Source organism: Sceloporus occidentalis, unplaced genomic scaffold (genome assembly GCF_023333645.1).
Source record: "Sceloporus occidentalis isolate IW3139 unplaced genomic scaffold, rSceOcc1.0.p SCAF_1, whole genome shotgun sequence".
Taxonomy (NCBI): domain Eukaryota; kingdom Metazoa; phylum Chordata; class Lepidosauria; order Squamata; family Phrynosomatidae; genus Sceloporus; species Sceloporus occidentalis.
In genome coordinates, this window is record NW_028316981.1 from 251846617 (window position 1) to 251865640 (window position 19024).

At 41.2% G+C, this 19024-nt stretch overlaps 1 protein-coding gene across 2 annotated transcripts in view; it reads right to left on the reverse strand.

The window, feature by feature from the left end:
• Positions 1-18776, reverse strand: part of PRR16 (proline rich 16) — a 145178-nt gene extending 126402 nt beyond the window's left edge. For both annotated transcript variants that reach the window (XM_089491779.1, XM_089491787.1), the window contains exon 1: positions 18283-18776. In XM_089491779.1, the coding sequence (XP_089347905.1) occupies positions 18283-18492 (210 nt within the window). In that variant the 5' untranslated portion in view covers positions 18493-18776. The remainder of the gene's footprint in view (positions 1-18282) is intronic.
• Between the last annotated feature and the right edge of the window lie 248 nt (positions 18777-19024).

Below are 19024 nucleotides of genomic sequence, written 5' to 3' on the forward strand. Positions count from 1 at the left end.
TCCTTTTTCCTGTCCCACCCCATTTCACCTCAGGAATCTTAACACTAATACTCTAGAGAGCCCTTTCCTGATTTCTCACACTCTTTAAAACCTTCCACCAAGACCCTCTTGTACAACTTGAAACTTGGCACTGCATCTTGAACATAAAACGAAATCACTCTCAAATCTGGAGGCATCTAGCCTAATAGTTTATGGCTGCAACAGAGAGAGACAACTTTGTAATTACTATAATAGCCTACACATATAAAATATTGAATCATAATTTCCTTTGCTATGTATATATTATCAGTTATTATGTAACTGTGAGCAATATTTGTTATTCTTAGTGTCGGCCAGGACCCCTTGCATGTGAGGGAGCACAAAATATTATCTTAAGCAAAATGACCAGAGGATTTTAAAAAGGAGATACAGCATACCTGTTCTTTGCTACTGTGTGTACTGGTTTATGGCTGGCAGCTGCCAGACTAGATGAACAAAGCACATTTCAGCTCAGAAGGATATCTTGCCACAGCAGTACTACATTGTTTCAAAACCAGAATTTATATATGCTCTAATTAGCTCACAGTTGTACAGTATAGTACACTTTGAGATACACTAGAAATGCACAGAAGGGTTCACTGCAGCTGACACAAGAGTTTAGAAAACAAAACAGTTAATACAATTGTGACAAGCATGCAACATTCTGTCAGGTTACATGATGTTCACAAACTGCACCAAACATATATGCTGGTGTTATTTTTCCACCCAGCTTTATACTGGAATTAAAATACCTTTCTCACTGGTGCACAGTACAGATAAAATTATTATCTTCACTTCAGCAACAAATGTGTTCATGATCATCATAAACTATGTATGAAAAGGTCAAAACCTACCAATAATCTTAGTTCTATGTACATCTTGGAGAGTTTTATACTAGTGCACTTTTAACATATTCCCATGAGAAAGGTACTTTTTGCACTACAGCTTTAAGAACCACCCAGTTAGTTTCCTTGGATATCTAAGGTTGTAAGTGGAAACAGGCCTGGGAAAAATTCCTTTTTTATACTCTTGTTCTCAGGTTCTCCCAACCCCCCTCCCCCCCAAATGTTTAGAAGTACAGTTAGCCCTGTATATCCATGAATTCAACCATCCATGGCTTGAATTAATTTTAAAAAAATCCAAAACAACAAACTTTGATTCTTTCCCCCCATTTTATATAAGGAGCATCATTTTACTATGGCATTGTATAAATAATGGGACTTCAGCACCCACACATTTTGGTATCCATGGCAATCCTGGAACTAAAACCCAGCAGATATCCACTGTACTATTTAGCCCCCTCCCCTTTACTACATAGCACTAATCTGATGAGTTGACACAGTAAGTAGTTATGTTTCCTTAAAAAAAGGCTTTCAGGACCAATGTATGCTTAGTTTTTAAACTGTACCTCCTAATATAAAGTTTTCCTATAGAGGACTACTGATGTTAAGTGTTTAACTTTTTGTTCAGTTTTCAAAAGCCTGTTTTTAAAACCAGACTGTAAGGCCATCTTGTTCTGCTGGGACTGATGTGCCTCCTCATGCACTGACAGATGCAGAGGAGGTCAAACAACATCCTCCCTTGAGTCTTCTGTCAACTGAGGAAAATCTCCAATCTTAGGGGGCTCAACTGACCAGGTCAGTATTCCTCCACCACACACACAAATGATCTATGGCAGATATATTTGTGCCCATTGACTACAACTCCTTTCTTTCTTTCTTTCTTTCTTTCTTTCTTTCTTTCTTTCCTGGAACCATCAACCAATGGCTCTAGGGAACATTTTTTTCCAGCCCCAGGAATCACGGGAAGTTGCACTACCCCACAAAAAAAGACAAAGATGAAAGAAGCCAATTCCAATTTTGTAAAACCCCTCTCAGGGGAATAGTACAAAGCATGTTTTGGAGAGCAGGTTTCACCTTCTTAAAGGAAAATAGTTATTACTGGGGGCTTTCCAGGATGGCAGTTCTCCTTTTTTAGACTTTTTTTTTCCAGCAGAGTGGGAACTGAGGAGGGTCTGGAAGGGACCAGAAAGCTGCAAAAATTGGGATAACCACACCTTCTCATAGGGAACACATTGTTCACCTTTGCACAAGAAGCTACTATAGCCCAACTGAGCTACACCTTTAATTATAAAGTAGAAAATGTTTATAATGGAGTCAAGTTCACTGAACATAATCATAGAATCATAAGAGTTTATCACATGGAGGTCCTTCCATGTGCTAAATGTCATGCAAGTGCCATGAGTGTGATTCCCCATGGCATTATGGAAGTGTAATCACGGCTCCCACTCCATTCCCGTCATGCACTCATAACCGGGGGAGCTTCCTGGAGCGCTTTTCTTATTAACAGGATAAATCGTTAATAAGAAAAGTGCTCCAGGAGGCTCCCCTGGTTACGAGTGCATGACAGGAACAGAGTGGGAGCCGCAATTACACTTCCGTAGTGCCATGGGGATCACACTCATGGCGCTTATGTGACTTTGGGGGGGCACTTGCGTGACGTTTAGCACACGGAAGGACCTCCGTGTGATAAACGCCATAGAGTTGGAAGAGACCACAAGGGCCATCCAGTCCAATCCCCTGCCATGCTGGAACACACAATCAAAGAACCCATGACAGATGGCCACCCAGCCTGTTTAAAACCTTCCAAAGAAAGACACTGCCAAACAGCTCTTACTGTCAAGAGGGTCTTCCTAATACTGAGGTGAAATCTATTCCAGTAGTTTGAATCCATTGCTCCAGGTGCTATTTTCTGGAGCAGCAGAAAACAAGCTTGTTCCATCTTCAATATGACACCCCTTCAAATATTAAACAGGGCTATCATATCACCTCTTAACCTTCTCTTCTACAGGCTAAACATACCCAGCTCCCTAAGTCTCTCTTCATAGGGTACAGTTTCCAGACTCTTCACCATTTTGGTTGCCCTCCTTTGGACACACTGCAGCTTCTCAACATCCTTTTTTTTATTGTGATACCCAAAACTGGACACAGTATTCCAAGTGAGACCAGACCAAAGCAAAATAGAGTGGCACATTACTTCTCTTGGTCTAGACACTATACTTCTATTGATGCAACCTACAATTACATTGCCTTTTTAGCTGCTGCATCACACTGTTGACTCATGTTCAACTTGTGGTTTACTTGGGCTCCTAGATCTCTTTCACACATAGTCTTGCAATCCTGTCTGTCTGTCTGTCTGTCTGTCTGTCTGTCTGTCTGTCTATCTATCTATATACATTTCATATTTTCTTCCCATGTGCAGTACCTTACATTTCTCCCTATTGAAATTCATTTTGTTAGCTTTGGCCCAGCTTTCTAATTGTTAAGTTCATTTTGAATTCTGATCTTATCCTCTAGGGTATTAGCTACCCCTCCTAATTTAGTGTCATCTGTAAATTTGATAAGCATGCCCTCTATTCCTACATCCAAGTCATTGATAAAGATGTTGAATAGCATTGGGTCCAGTACAGAACCCTGTGGTACTCCATTGGTCACGTCTCTCCAGGATGAGAAAGAGCCATTGTTGAGTATCCTTTGGGGTTCAGTCAGTCAACCAATTACAAATCCATGTAACAGTCGCATTGTCTAGCCCACACTTTACTGGCATATTTGCAAGAATATCATGAGATGCTCCAGTGAGAAAGCCTCTTAATCCCAGTGACAAAGTTTCAAATAAAAGTATGTGAAGCACACACACAAGTTAAGCACTTCTGGTGGCCAGATAAAAATAAACAGTTTACACTGTGGACATTAAAATTTTGGATTTCATAAAGTAACAATGACAGCCAGCTCCAGATGTTTTTAAAAGATCAATTCAGGGAGGATGGTGTATGGCTGCTAGTCGTGCCAGCTATCTCTTATTTCCAGTATAATTGCAAGCACACTCATGTATAGTTTGTGAGCTTCCCAAAGGCATCTGTTTGGCCACAGTGTGAACAGAATGGTGAACTAGATAGGTCTTTGATCTAATCCAGAATGTCTCTTCTCATGTTCTCATGAACCAAGAACAAGTTACATGATATGTGAATTTCTTGTAAATGTAGGAAATATGTTTCCCAAATGCTATAATAGAAGGGCATCTGTTGAAAATATTCTTAGTAAAGGTACAGGAAAAGATTACAGACTGAGTATTAAGAATGCAGAGCAGACAGGTAATTTTTTTTCAATTCAATATTTTATTACAGTCCAGAAACCCAGCAAAATCAAAATCACAAAGTATAAAATAAATTAAAAGCAAAGGAACAATTAGTCAAGTCATACAGACAGAGCTTATTAAGAAGGATAATTTGAAAACTGCCAAAGGTAAGAAAGAGAAGTGTTTCAGAAAAGGATAAGATCAAATTAGGGTCACAAAGGCTCCGAGACCATCATAGAACTCTACATGCAAGAGCATTAAGAGTGAGTTTTCCTGGACTAACAAAGGTGTTAACAATATTTATACAAACGTATTACTCATTTTCAAACACCCAGGCTAATGGCAAGCAAACTCTTAAGATTATCAACCAAATCATCACTGCATCTATTTAAAAGATAAAAGACATGAAAACTATGCCAAACAGTCTCTGTATTTCTCATCTTATGATATTCAGTTTCAGCTGGAGCCTTAGTTTCAAACAAGGTTTCAAATAAAATAAAAATAAAAATAAAATAAAAGGTAAGAAAATAGAATACTACAAATACAACGATCCAGAGTTAAAACTATGCAGTACATTACTTGCATAAAACAAATCACCTTTCAAGAAACGTTAGGGAAGAATTCATTTTCTGATGCTATTATTTTAACTTATGATCTGCCTTTCTGTCTACAGTCATAGATCCCTAGTGTTGGAATGGATTACAAGAATTTCTAATTCAACCCCGCCAGTAAAGGAATCTACCAGTAAAACATCACCGGGAGGTTGCATTTCGCCTCTGTTGATGTACCAGCAAAGAAGAAGAGTCTATCATATTATGAGTGCCATTAGCTACACAGTTCTTACCATCCAGAGGTTCTTCCTAAGGTTTAGTCAGAATTTCCTTCCTTGCAATTTGAATCCATGGGTTCAGGCCTTACCCTCTGAAGCAGCCAAAAGCAAAGTTGTTTCAAATTCTACATGACAGCCCTTTTCATATTTAAAGAAAGCTATCATATCATCTCTCAGTCTTCTCCAGGCTAAACATATCCAACTTCATCCATTCTTCCCTCACACATATTGGTTTCTAGATCTTTTATCATCTTGCTTGCTCTGTACATATTCCAGCTTGATAATGCCCATCTTACATGTCTGTTCAGAACTGGACAGACAATTCCAGGGTGAAAGGTAACCAAATTAAATTATTTTCCTTGATCTGGAATCTACCGTTCTGTTAATGCATCCCATAACTGCACTAGGGTGTAGTTATTTTGTCGCTACATCACACCATCTACCCATATTCAGCTTGTGGTCTACTAAGGTCCCAAATTCTTTTTACATGCCAGTAATCACTCATCCTATATTTAGGAATTTGTTTTTTTTCCCTACCTAATTCTTTTATCATATATTTATACCTGTTGAAATATATTTTGGCCTGTTACAGACAGCCAAAATAAAGTTGCTTCGAGTCACAGTGGAGGTATGGTGTTTCAATGATGCATGCGTCCTAAGAGTCCATAAGTCACACCAAAGCCACGCTCCAGCCCTAAGGACTGGAGTGTGGCTTTGGTGTGGCTCCTGGACTCTTAGGACGCATGCATCATTGAAACACTATACCTCCACTGTGACTCGAAGCAGCTTTATTTTGGCTGTCTGTAACAGGCCTTTGTTAGTTTTGGCCCAAATCACCCATCTGTTAAAGTGATCTTGAACCCTGATTCCATCTTCTGGGGTATTAGCAACCTGCAAGTCTGATTACATCTGCAAATTTGATTAGTATGTCCTCTATAGTATACCATTACTTCATCTCCAAAGAGACTGAATAAAACAGGACCCAGAACAGAAGCCTGTGGCACTGCACATGTCCAAGATTATGTGAATCCATTTGTGAGCACTCTTTGAGTTCTGCCTAAAACCCAAAGATTATATGGCAATATAATGATAACAGACTAAAACAAAGAATAAAAATTAAACACTATGTTAATGCAGCAGTATGAAAACAACAATAAAATGCCCCTGGATTGCATAGCTAATAGTAAAGAGTGCTGGATGTTGCAGTTCAGCTACATTTGGATGACCACAGAATTCCCACTTCTACTTTACATAAAGTGGATATGTAATTTCAAGATGAGAACTACATAAAACTAACCATCACTTTTCAACTACTAGTAGTATGTACACTAGAGGTAAACAACATATAATATCCAGCTTGGCAAAGCCTTCATTCCACAAAATTATACCTAAAAAAAAAAACCTCTCAAAGCATACACATAAAATAGAATCATAACTGTTACTTAATGTTTTGCTTACTAGTATATTAATAAGCAAGGCACAGCTTAATGAATGTGCTACAAGTAATAAAAGCATAGTAATATAAATCTGTGTTTTCATATTTTTGACCCTTCTCTCCTGCCTCCCACAGATTGTCATTTCTCTAAGCAAATGTACTATTGTAAAATGCTGTGCCCAAGGATAGAATAGAGCTTCAAAAAGAGTATTTTTTTTTAACTACAAGTCCCCAAATCTACCAGACAGCAACATCAGTGACCATGGGGCTATGCTAACGGGGATACAGAAAATTCACAGACCCCAAAAGTAACTTTAACAAATTCTAGATGTGAATACATCAAAGCATGTTTAACAGAACAACATCTGCTTCTAAAATAAGAGATTTTCTAAAGAAAAAATTGCACAGGTAATTTCTTGTAAATCACATCTAAGTAAACAAGAATGAACAGAAAAATATTTCATTATTGGTAAACTCCCCTTCAACATACACACATAAACATGACAGTAGAACTTGAAATTTTATTAAAATAAATAGGTGAATACAAAACTCAGATTGAATTCTCTAGGATGAAGTCTTTGAATTCTAACCAACTGGGAATCTAGGACTGAATTCCTATGAATTTAACCATTTTTGTGAGAATTAATTAGTCACCTCCTTTTTTTCCCCCAACAGAGACCTCTTTGTTTTGAATATACCTATTGGGTTTGATCAGCACAGATGGGTGTAGAATTTGATACATTGTGTTTGGATAATAATTTGTTGAAATGTTTTAAATTCCTGTATAAACAGGATATGGAAAATTGAAGTTTTTAAAAAGGAAATGGGAGAAAATAATTGTCCATCCCTAGTACTGTTCTCATAGGCACACTATACATAAGAATGGAAAGAAGGGACACAACACCTTTGAAGACCACAATCCTGAATTTGGTATCACAACAACTAAACTTACAGCTGTACTGAGAAAGAACAACTTCTATTTTCCCTAAATGCTCTCACCTGAAATTCAAATATTGCCCCCTGAAATCAAACTTTGATGTCTTCTATTCCAAAAATTTTATTTATTTGGGTCCATGACTATCACACATATAAGTGCTCTTACTTTGTTGATCTATACTAGTCAAGGGAAATCCCTATCCTTGATAACATATCCAGGCTTCTTCATATTACTAAATATATTTCTGCTCCTGAACTTCACCTGGTACCTGCACTTCCAGTTTAAAATCTTTAACACAGAGAAAACTATTCACTAAATCAATCAAAACAGAGCATGTTTGAAGTATAAAAGGAAAATTCAGTGATGTGCAGAAACCATAAGTTTAATGGCAGCCAATCAACTAAACAAATTGCTAGTGTATGCAACACTTATGTGAGGCTACAGTAATTATGAATACTAGCCATTATTTTCTTTGCATACCATACTATATAGATATTCTCCATTTTGAATTGATTTCTACAGATTATTGGCAACAGCTACCATGTCTGTTCTGTACTGATAAAGAGCTAAAGAAAAATTATTTGCTTATTAAAAGTTATGCAAATGCTTCATAAATAATGATCAAGAATTATCAAGACTTTATTCTGGCTAACAAGATTTTATACTTACAAAATGTTTAGCATGTGATATGATGCAAGAAAATTCTCTAGCACAATCAACTGAATAACAAAAAATGTACATGACATAATCAGAAAAGAAAGCCTTGAAAGTGATCATGTAAGATTCTTTGCTTTATCAAGCACTAAAACCACTGTAACCTAAAAAACTACTGTCCTGAAACTTAAGTAGACTGGTGCTGTACCTCAGGCTGAAATCTTATATATTATGATCAGGGACTGAGCTCTATTGGGTTTATGTACAAAGTCAGTAGAATTGCACTGAGGACCTGATAATTGGGTGACCTGATAATGTCAAACGATCATCCTATTCCCTAATGAGAAGTGCAAACTGAGTTCCACCTGTACTACTAGTTCTATACACACAAGATACTATATATTAGTGTGTAGTACAGAAGGTATGTCTGGTAAAGAAGACATATTGTGTGTACTATATACTAGTACTATACAAATAGACTTAAATTTATCTTCTGTGCCCATGGAGATGTTAAAATAAGGAAAGGATCCATGGAACTTTGGTCACTGATCTTTCTAATGTCAAACCTAAGCTAATATGAAGCTGTACAAGGTAAGACATTTAATTTTGTATGAACAAGAGCTTGGGCCATTTAATCAGTTTCTGAAAGCACACAGAAATACCACAGGGCTTGAGACTTGGTTGAACTCCAAGAGTTCAAGCAAACTCCAAGTATTCAGATGCCTGAATGGAGCATCTGTGTGTAAACACGTCTGTGGCCATACCAAAGCTTACCATTGTGGCTGTTCAAAAAAATGTATCCACATTCACAGGAATTGATTCAGTCACAGATACATGAAACACAAAAGCCCTATTCATCTTATTGACCTGTGCATAAGGTCAAAATTGGGATGGAACTGTGAGTGCATATGTAATTGCTACCCCAAAATGCACATGGAAATAAGTTATACTTTTGTACTTTGAGCACAAAGGTCTAAAGAGGACCACATTCTGAAGAAAGAAAGAAAAACAGGTTTCCAGCCACAGAGCTCTGTAATCACATTTAATCAAAGACAGTTACAGAATACTCTTCAGAAGTTCATATCCAGTCTAATATAATATAACTTACTCCTGAGTGCTCAATGCCACTTGGAAGACGGATCATTCCTGTTTTAGCTCTACATAGCATCAGGCAAATATCTGAGTAGCACCAAGACACTAATGGCACCTCCAAATGACCCCAGCTTGGTAGCTCCACAAACATGGTCCACCTGATCTTGGAAAGAATTCTCTACATCTTTTAGTTTGCATGTATTCACTTAGAGAAACCCATTATGACAATATTTGGGAGCCACTGCTCATGACAATCCAAATAGTATGCAGTAGAGCTCAACCAGCCCAGCAAAGCAAAACACTGATGAAAAAGAGAGTAAACAAGACCCAAAATAGACAGGCCAGATAGACCAGTCCAAGGTCATGCCAGTGCTGTTCATGCCAGGACAACGCCAACCACACATGCCTGGTCTTGATCTGAGCCACCGCTGCAGTCCTGAACAGAGACATCAGAAGGAGCCTGAGAGACAAATAAGCACTTTCATAACACAATCACCTTGCTCGTTGAGATTTACAGCTTTCTCAAATGATGTGTCCACACTTCTGAATTAAAGAAGTTTGACACCACTTTAAATGCCATGGCCCTGCCCTACAGAAGCCTAGGATTTGTAGTCTGATGAAGCACCAGAGCTCTCCAATAGATCAGGCTGAATATCTCACCAAACTACAAATCCCAGAGAACAACAGGATGGAATCATGACAGTTAAATTGGTGTTTAACAGCTTTATTTCTGCAGTGCGGAAGAGCTGAAGAACTTGTATGTGCTATACATATGCCTTTTCAAAATTAAGTCCCACCCAGTTCAATGGGTTTTATTTGAAGTTAAGTGAATATAGATTTGCAACCTTATTTAGAGTCGAGATGTAATTGTAACAGCTCTGATTGCTCTGATGGACCACAAAGGGGAAGTTCATCCTGTTTGTTCTAGTGAACTTCTCATTAGTTTTCAATAGGACTGACCTTGGAATCCTTCTGGGCTGCTTCAATAGGACAGGAACTGGGGATATTGTTTTACAGTAGCTCTATCGTTTTCTGGAGGGAAGAGTCCAGAAGGTAGAGCTGGGAGATTCCTGTTTGACTTTGCAGCCATGAGCCTGTACCCCTCAAGGTTCTTTTTTTTTTGTCCCCCATGCTATTTAACATTAAACATTAAACAATTTAGAGAGGTTTTCTGGAAGTTTGGGGGCCAAGTGTCACCACTTGGTGCTGATGACATCCAGCTCTATTTCTCCTTTGCACCTTACTGGAAAAAGCTATACCCATACTAAACCAGTGTCTGATATCAGTAGTAGATTGCATATGGGCAAATAAATTAAAGCTCAGTCCAAATAAGACAGAAGCACTCCTGGTTAGCTGGGGACTGGAGTGAGGTTACATTACTCCTAAAAATGCAGGTTTGCAGTTTGGGTATGCATCTGAGGAAGTAGACTGAAGTCTGTGAAAGCTCATGCAGGCAACTTCTTTCTTTCAGTTAGTCTCAAAGGTGATACAAGGTCTCTCTACATACTGCATGTTTCCATATAAGCCCCACTACTTTCCTATTCATGTCTGGTGAGAACACAACAGAGGGTCTTCTTCCCAGTGACTACTCCAAAGGTTTTGGAACTCTCTCCCTACCAAGGCTAGAATGGCTCTTTCCTTGCTGTTTTGTCAGCAACTGAAAATTTCTCTGTTCTTACAAGCTTTTGAGAAGTGACTGCAAAGGCTTTTAATGGTGTGCTGTTTTGCTGACCTTTCTTTTTTGTCCATTACAGTACTTGATTTTTTATTATTTTTGTGGGGTTTTTTTAGTAAATGGTTTTTTTATTACGGGTAATTGAATTACATTTTAACTTTGTACATGTTTTTACTTGTGTCTTTTAACTGTATTTGTTTTAATAATAATAATAATAATGTTCAGTTTTTATGCTATTTTACACACCATTGTATTTAAACTACATTCAATTTTTTTTCTGTTTCTCTGGCCTGCACACTAGTGTAGACTTTAAATAAAAAATATATTCTTCTAAACTAAAATTGTTGTGTGTCTTCTTAATGGTCTACTTTGGGTCATGTGTCTACAGTCATAGATCCCTAGTGTCTGCAAAGTCTATAGAATCCTTTTCCGTGCCTTTAATTTTCTATTCTGGGCAATAGTTAACCATATCAGCCCCCACTTTCAGCCTAAACTGGTATGGTCCAGACACTGGTTTACTAACTGAATTGAAACTTTGCCCACATCCAAAAGTCACTAAATTAACATGTCTATATTAGTTCTGTAAGCTTCACCAATCACTTTGCATTCCTGTGATTTTGCACAACTTCCTGATCTATTACTATGAATGTGCATCATGCTGCCATGATACTCAACCCAACTATTTGTGTGTTTATATACCTGACATATGTTAATTATTAATCAGGAGTCTCAGGCCACCATTGCTGGAGCTATACTGAGTGACAAAGATGACACAAGGAAGGCCACAGTTGGTTCCAGCTCCTCTCAATGGCAGTTTTGCATTGTCTTTTAAAGGCAAATAGCAAACGTCACCAGAAAAGAAGCAAAACTAAGCTTGTTTAAGTTACTACTATTCACCATGTTAGTATCACATGTCCTGTTGATGGAGTCTTCTCAGAACAACCCAGTTTAAGATAGGCTACCATTCTTTGTGTGTCATATTTTGCATAATGCAACAAGCCTTTAACATCTTCAGAACCACATTGTCCCTTAGATATACAACTCAAGCCCTCCTCCTTCCACAACCCCTCTTTTTCTCTACCTTTTAAAACATCTCTCTCTGGTCCTCATCTATGTACATATATTAAATAAATGTCTCAAGTAAGATGCTGACCTGTCACACTTTTCTTTCTCTGTGTGACTTTTTTTAACCATCTTTGCCTGATGAAGAAGCCAGTGGGCTTTGAAAGCTAGTGTCACTTATTTTGCACATTTTGGTAGACTAAATAAAGGTATCTCCTCTATGTATATGTCAAACACAAGAAAACAAAACATGGCTAGAGCTACATCTTCCACCCAGGTTTATCTTTTTTAGTCTATTACTATACTATACTATCCTTCACTTGCCCAGGCCTTGGGTTCCCTGGCCTACCTGCATGGCTCCTTCAGTCACAAAGATAAGACCTACCAGCAGCTCATGGTCTGAGTGGAAACAATGCCTCACCTCACAGTGACATGAGTCTCCCCACACATCCCTACCTGGACCATGGGTCACCAGTGCAAGACCCTGTGGGGGAGGTTTTCCATACAGAGGCAGTTTAATCCCTGCACAAAAGATAGACTGCTGTGAGCACAGCATAATCTTCTCAGGAGTTAGGCTATCCAACACAAAAACAGCTCATCCAGATAACAGAAGCACTGCTGTTACAGTCTGCCAACACCGTAGCACATTAATGTATACCTACGATATGCTGTCCATCTTTTAAAAAGTAAGAAACGTTAACACAAGCAGGATTTGTGTGACTAGTTTTTACTACTGTACATTCATCTAGAAGCAACAACATGGTATAGAAGTATCACAGTCCCTGTTTCAAAATATCCTTACCTACAGATGTTCATCATGATATGAAAAGGCCAGGCAAGGCAGGTTTCTAAAACTGAACTAGGTAAAACCAAGCCTTGATATAGACCAAGTTCTTACCACCTGGTGTTTACCAGACTTTTGGAGAAAAAAATGCCATCAGCCTCAGCCAGGATGACCAGTGGTCAGAGATAATGTGAGCTACAGGCCAAGACACATGGACAACATTGGCTTGGGGAACAAAGCCACACACCAACATAGTGGGTTGGATGCAGATTTTAATGAGTGTGTTATAATGACTTTGGATCCTAATGGCTCTATTGTATGTATGACTAAGGCCTTGTGCAGACCAGCATTTTGGGCCAGCCTGAGGACTGAGTTGGGATGTAGCAGCGCCACACCAGACAGCATGCGGTGTCATGGTACTCCTTAGGCACTGTGTCCACACAACACAGCGCCAGAGGAGTGCCATAAAGCCACGGTGCCACAGCTATCACACCCTATCCCAGGCACAAAAAGGAGCCGCTTTTTGCGGCTCCTTTTTGCACCCTAGAAAGGCCAGATTGGGGCTGCGGTGTGCAGTTGCTGCAGCCCCAATCTGGGTGTAAAAGGGGTGACTGCATACTGCCCCTTCGTGGCTGTCTTACAGCCCCTAAGTCTGGATCCAACACATTATTCAGAAGGTCAAAAATGGCCAGTAAATATGAACATGTAATATTGGAAGTGCATTGTATAACACAGAAAACAGAACCCAGACTTCAGGTGGCATGAACCTTTGAATTCCATGAGATCAAAAGAAGTGCATTATGGCACATTAAAATGAGCAAGTAGCATAGCTATTTTAAAGCAAAATTCTAAAACAGCAAAGCTGTTTTAAAGCCACTCCATTATTCTAACTATGAAAAAGGAAAGAAGAATAAAGACAGTATTTTCCAGATGAATACCACACAGATGAAACGAAGATTTTCTTTATGAACACTAGCTTACAACTATACTGTATCTTCAATACAGGTACTATTCATATTAGTGAAAAGTACTAATTTATATGAAGTATTTCACAGGCATAAAACTGACACAGACAAAAGACTGACAGCTTCATAATATTTTTTTTCTGACTGGCTGTTTTTACACAGTAAGGACTTTCCCAAAGTCTTTCAAAGTTTATAGTATTTATGTAGAGGAGAGGTTTAATTTCATGAATTTACAATGAGTGGATCTTCAGGTTGTCTCTTATGTAGGAGGGAACATCACTGGAGCCAGGCCAATGTCTTTGACAGCCCTTTGGGTCATCTATTTTGGGGGAAAACACCAGAATAGGGTATTTTCAGAAATAGTTGATGGGAGTGTTTCTTTATTTCTAAAGACACTTTTGCAAGGGGAGGTCTGTAGACATATTGTGCAGCATGTTTGTTACAGCTAAACAATGTGGATGCGGTGCCTGCATGTGCAATGATCTGCACAGCCTACATGCAGTGCCTGGGTTCCATGGAGGAAAAACAGAATATATGTAAAATACAATGTAAAAATACCCAGCCTGGTAGTTAAATCCACAGCTGTGTCAAAGAAGGCTTGTGCAGCAACAGTTGCTGTTTTAAACGAGCCAGACACATGAAGGTTTCAAAGAAAACTTACACACTCATTTGAAGAAAACATATGAACTGCACACTAATGAATAGAGTTTTCACAGTGCCCAGTACCTTAAAATGGTTATGGTACATAAAGTTGTAATTACAAACTCTAGCTTTTTCTGACAGGCTTTACAGTATATTCCATGAAAACTAGCACAGCTATAGGCAGCAAAACCTTTCACTGGCTGTTACTGTTTTTCCATCAGTAGTTCTGTCAACAGCAATAGACAAGCTTGCTTACCTAAAACCATACATATCACAGCAAAATGGCAACATGTGATTTCTCCTTATAGAAACTGTGCCTGGTTTTCAGTGAGAATAATCAGACACTCCAAGTATCATGAATCACAATAACGGCAAAGACAGACAGACAGACAGATAGATAGATAGATAGATAGATAGATAGATAGATAGATGATTCTACAGACAAAACAATATTCAGACAACTGTATAACTGGTGAACCATCTGCAGTGTAAAAAGACTGAGACTCAGAATAGCAGGGGCATTACTAGGGGATGGAGGAGGGGTGTAGGCCATATCAGGTGACATCCTAAGGGCAGGTGACACCACTGTTCCCCAAACATTTGGCAGAATGGGCTTTGGAGTTTGCCTGTGTCACTTTAAAATGCTGAAGAGATGGTGTGAATGGTGTGAGTCTCAGCAGAAGGACAACTGACAGACCCTAGGTTTGTTTTTGTTTTTTCAAAGTAATTTAAATTTTTTAAATTATTTTTAAATTTTCATAAAACACATTAAATCTTACCACATTTTCGCTTTAACCCCATGAAACTAGGTACACGTAAATGCATTTAGGCTGCGTATATGATATTTTAATTTAAAATTATAATTTTAATTTTGCCAGTTGTTTTATGTCGCAGCTATTACTACTGCAGTCAGTGATTACTCCGAAGAGACTGCTTGGTGTGGTAACGAAGCGATATATAAATGAAGCTGCTATTGCTTTATATGGGAATTACAACTTATGAGTAACATTAGAACAAAAAACGTTACTCAAGATTTTGTGTGGTGGTGTATGGGAGGAGGTATAGGGGGGCGGGTGACACGGTGACACCATGAGTTGCCACATCAGGTGACTCCAACCCTAGTGATGCCAATGTAGCATGGTATAGTGCTCTGAGCCTTGGACTAGGAGTCTGGGATAACAGGTTTGAAACCATTGAAACCCACTGGCTGACCTTGGGCAGCCACACTTTCTCAGTCTCAGAAGATGACCAATGGCAAACCTCCTCTGAACAAATCTTGCCAAGAAAACCCTGCAATAGGTCTGCCCTAGGATCATCGTAAACTTGAAATGACTTGAAGCTGCAGTCGTCTCCGGTGTTTTTTCCCTCCCATTTCAATTCCACTAATTTTTGCCATGTTCGTTGAAGCTGATAAAGAACTGTAGTCAAAGACAGCTGGTTGTTTGAAGAGTATATACCTTCAGATAGCAAAAAGGCCATGTGCTTATATTACAAGGGGGAGGGGAAGCATCTGGTGAAAGAAAGGTGGGATATAAGACAGATTTTCTCAATCTTTTATACAAGTTCCTTCAGGAAATGAAAAACTGCTTTTCAGGTCTCTTAAGGGAAAAGAGCTTGTTAAATCCCTACAAAATGAGGAAATGGCTAGTGTGGAGGATTGTATCATGTAATGTAAAGGATTAGAGAGGATACACACACATGCTTGGGACTTGATTTGCAGTGCATAATCCTACCATCTGTCTACCAAATGTGCCATTAAAGCACCCCCACAAACACACTCACAAAGAAAACCCAGGGAAACTGGGAGAGGATATATAAGTTGCGCGGTGGAGAGGCAATGTTTTGCTGCTTCACAATATCTCCACAGGAATTGCATCAGGTCTGCAAACTAAACTATAGGAGCTGACAGCCGCTGCTGGCTAAGGATATATTATATTGGTTTCAAAGTTAGGAGGCAAATGAACATCGTGTGCAACATTTGTTCTGTGATTCAAGCCTGGGCGAAAAAAATAAATCCAAACTCTTTCTAGTAATTATATTCCCAAAAGAGAAGTTTCATCTGTTGACACTTACAACATGGGGGTCTATCTTGCACCCCCAACACCTTTAAATCCCAATCCTAGCCATATCCACCAAGGCAGAAGGCTACAATCCTGTGCATTTCATCAGCGATGGATCTACATTTGAACTGACTCTTGTCATTCAGACTTAGCTGATCCAGGGATGTTAAGGTGACAGGGCTAAACAAGAGGAACGTGAGGCAAGGGCTCTCTGCCCCCTTTCTTCTGGAATCACCCAAATCTCCAGTGTAGTGGATAAAAAGATATATATATATATATATATATATATATATATATATATATATAAAAATATCATCATTATCATCATCATCATCATCTGGATACGCTGTAATTTTTAAGGCTATGTGAGCAGAGGCTCCTCCTACTTCCATCGTACTGAAAATCCCACCGCGATGGTGGCACCAACCTGTAACCCATCAGAGCAAAAGACGGAGCCAGGAAGGCTAGTCAAAATCAGATCAGAAAGGCAGCCCCACTGAAGCTCCCTCAGGAGGCCTTCCAGACAGTGGCATTTGGGGGAACAGGGGAAGGGGACACTCTTGGCACACACTTTAAAAAAGCAACTATGATTATATTTAGATTGCGATGCTGACCAAGTCCTCAGGTTCAGACAGGGCTGCATCTTATGCTCAGATCCTTCCCTCTGTGTGTGTGTGTGTCTTGTTGGATTTCAAAGGTTCGGGATGACACACAGGGAAGCCTCCATCGGTATTCAGGCAGTGGAGCTTGGGAAGAAGTCACTGGCATCCAAGGAGCCCCTCTCCTCTGCTCAACATCCAGCAGAAGCCCCCCCCATCTCGGCTCCTCCCTCCTCCCTCCCTTTTCGGCAAGGAATCCCCCCCCCCTCTTCGCTCAAAAGCGCCGGGAACTTTAATGACTTTGACAGGCTCCGAGCTGCGATCTTCCCGCCTCGCCCCCTCCTCCCGTCAGCGCCTTCAAAGAACACCCGCCACAGAAAGAACACAAGACACACACACACACACACTATACTCTCTCTCTCTCTCTCTCTAGACAGAGAGAGAGAGAGTAAACCCACATAGAGAGACTCTCGGGGGGTGTGGAGAAACTGCACCAAGGCGTTAAGTGGCGTCGTTCCTGTTGCTGCCAGGGGAAGGAAGCCTTAGCAAAAAGGCAAGGACTAAACGCCCCCTTTGGATCCCAAGGCAGAGGAAGGAGGGAGGAAGAGAGAGAGAGAGAGGAAGAAAAAGAAGGAGAAGGAGAAGAAGAAGAAATGCCCACACAGTCTTTCCACACGAAGAAGAGATGGAGAGGAACAACTCCTCCTCCTTCGTCGCCATACACTCCAAATACAAAATGTGAAGAGATGGACAGAACCCCCCCCCCAAAAAAAAAAACCACTCCCGAGTGTCCCAAGCACCCTTTTCCCCAAAGCGCAGGGCTATGAGAAGGAAGGAAGGAAGGAAGGAAGGAAGGAAGGAAGGAAGGAAGGAGTGGGAGGTGTTTTTTTTAAGGATACACCCGCACTGGGGAAATCATCCGTTTTGGTACCGCTTTCGCTGCCGCGGTTCTTGGAATTCTGGGAATGGTGGTTTGTTGGGGCACCGGAGCGGACCCTTCCCAGAATTCCAGGCCGTGGAGCCCTGGCAGAGCTCTCAAAGCGGATGCTTTCCCCAGTGCGGCTCCAACGGAGAGAGAGAGAGGGAGGGGAGGAGGAGGCGGACTCCCTCCCGAATGGACAACTCCAAAAGGAGGAAGGAAGGAAGGAAGGAAGGAAGGAAGGAAGGAAGGGGCTCTGGAGACACTCGGTGGTTTGCAGGAAAGGGGGGGGGGGGAGAAGAAGTCTGTCAGTCCCCCTTAGTTTCTTCGAGAAGAGTTGGGCCAGTCCCGCCCGGAGACAACGGAGCCGCCTCGCCGGCTCTTTCCTCTCCAGCCTCTCAGGTCCAAACCGGGGTGTCCGCTCCCCCCTCCCCCCTGCCCTCTTCCCGCGCTTTCCCCTTCCATCCGGATCCTGACCTCCTTGAGCTCCTTGGCCACGTCCTTCAGGTCCCCCAGGACTAGCTCCAAGTCGTCGACGATGATCTTGATCTGCTCCTTCACCTGGGCTTTGGAGCCGGCCGCCGGCAGCCCTTCGGCGGGCGAGGAGGAGACCGAGGAGGAAGCGGCCGAGGAGGAGGAGGTGGTGGCGGTGGTGGTGGTGGGGGTCCCCTTGGACGTGGCGGACATGCTTCGGGGGGCTGGAGGAGGAGGAGGAGGAGGAGGGTGTGGGGAGAGGAGGAGGAAGAGGAAGGGGCGGCAGGCAGGTCAGGAGCTGGCCCCCGAAGAGGGAGCCCCGCGACGCCCGTCCCAGCCCCACTGGGGGCTCCTGAGGCTCCCGCAGCCGCTGCCGGCGTCCTCCTCCTGCTCCGGGCTCCTCCGCATCTTGGGCTCGGGTCCGGCCATCAACTCCCCGGCAACTGCGCTTGGCGGCGGCGGCGGCAGCAGCAGCACAGGCACCAGAGGCAGCGGCAGACGGAGGGAGGTGCGCCTGCGCGCCTTCCTGCCTGCCTCCCTGCCTTCCATTGCTCCCGCCCCAGAGACTGAAGCACAGAGAGAGAGAGGGAGAGGGAGAGGAGGAAGTGGAGGCGGAGGAGGAGGAGGAGGAAGGGTTCTAGGTTATTGACTATTGTAGAACCAGAATTTTAAACCAGAAATCAGCAGAGGGAGACCACAGGAGCCCGACTGGAACGGAATCTATAGTACTATATACACAGATTCA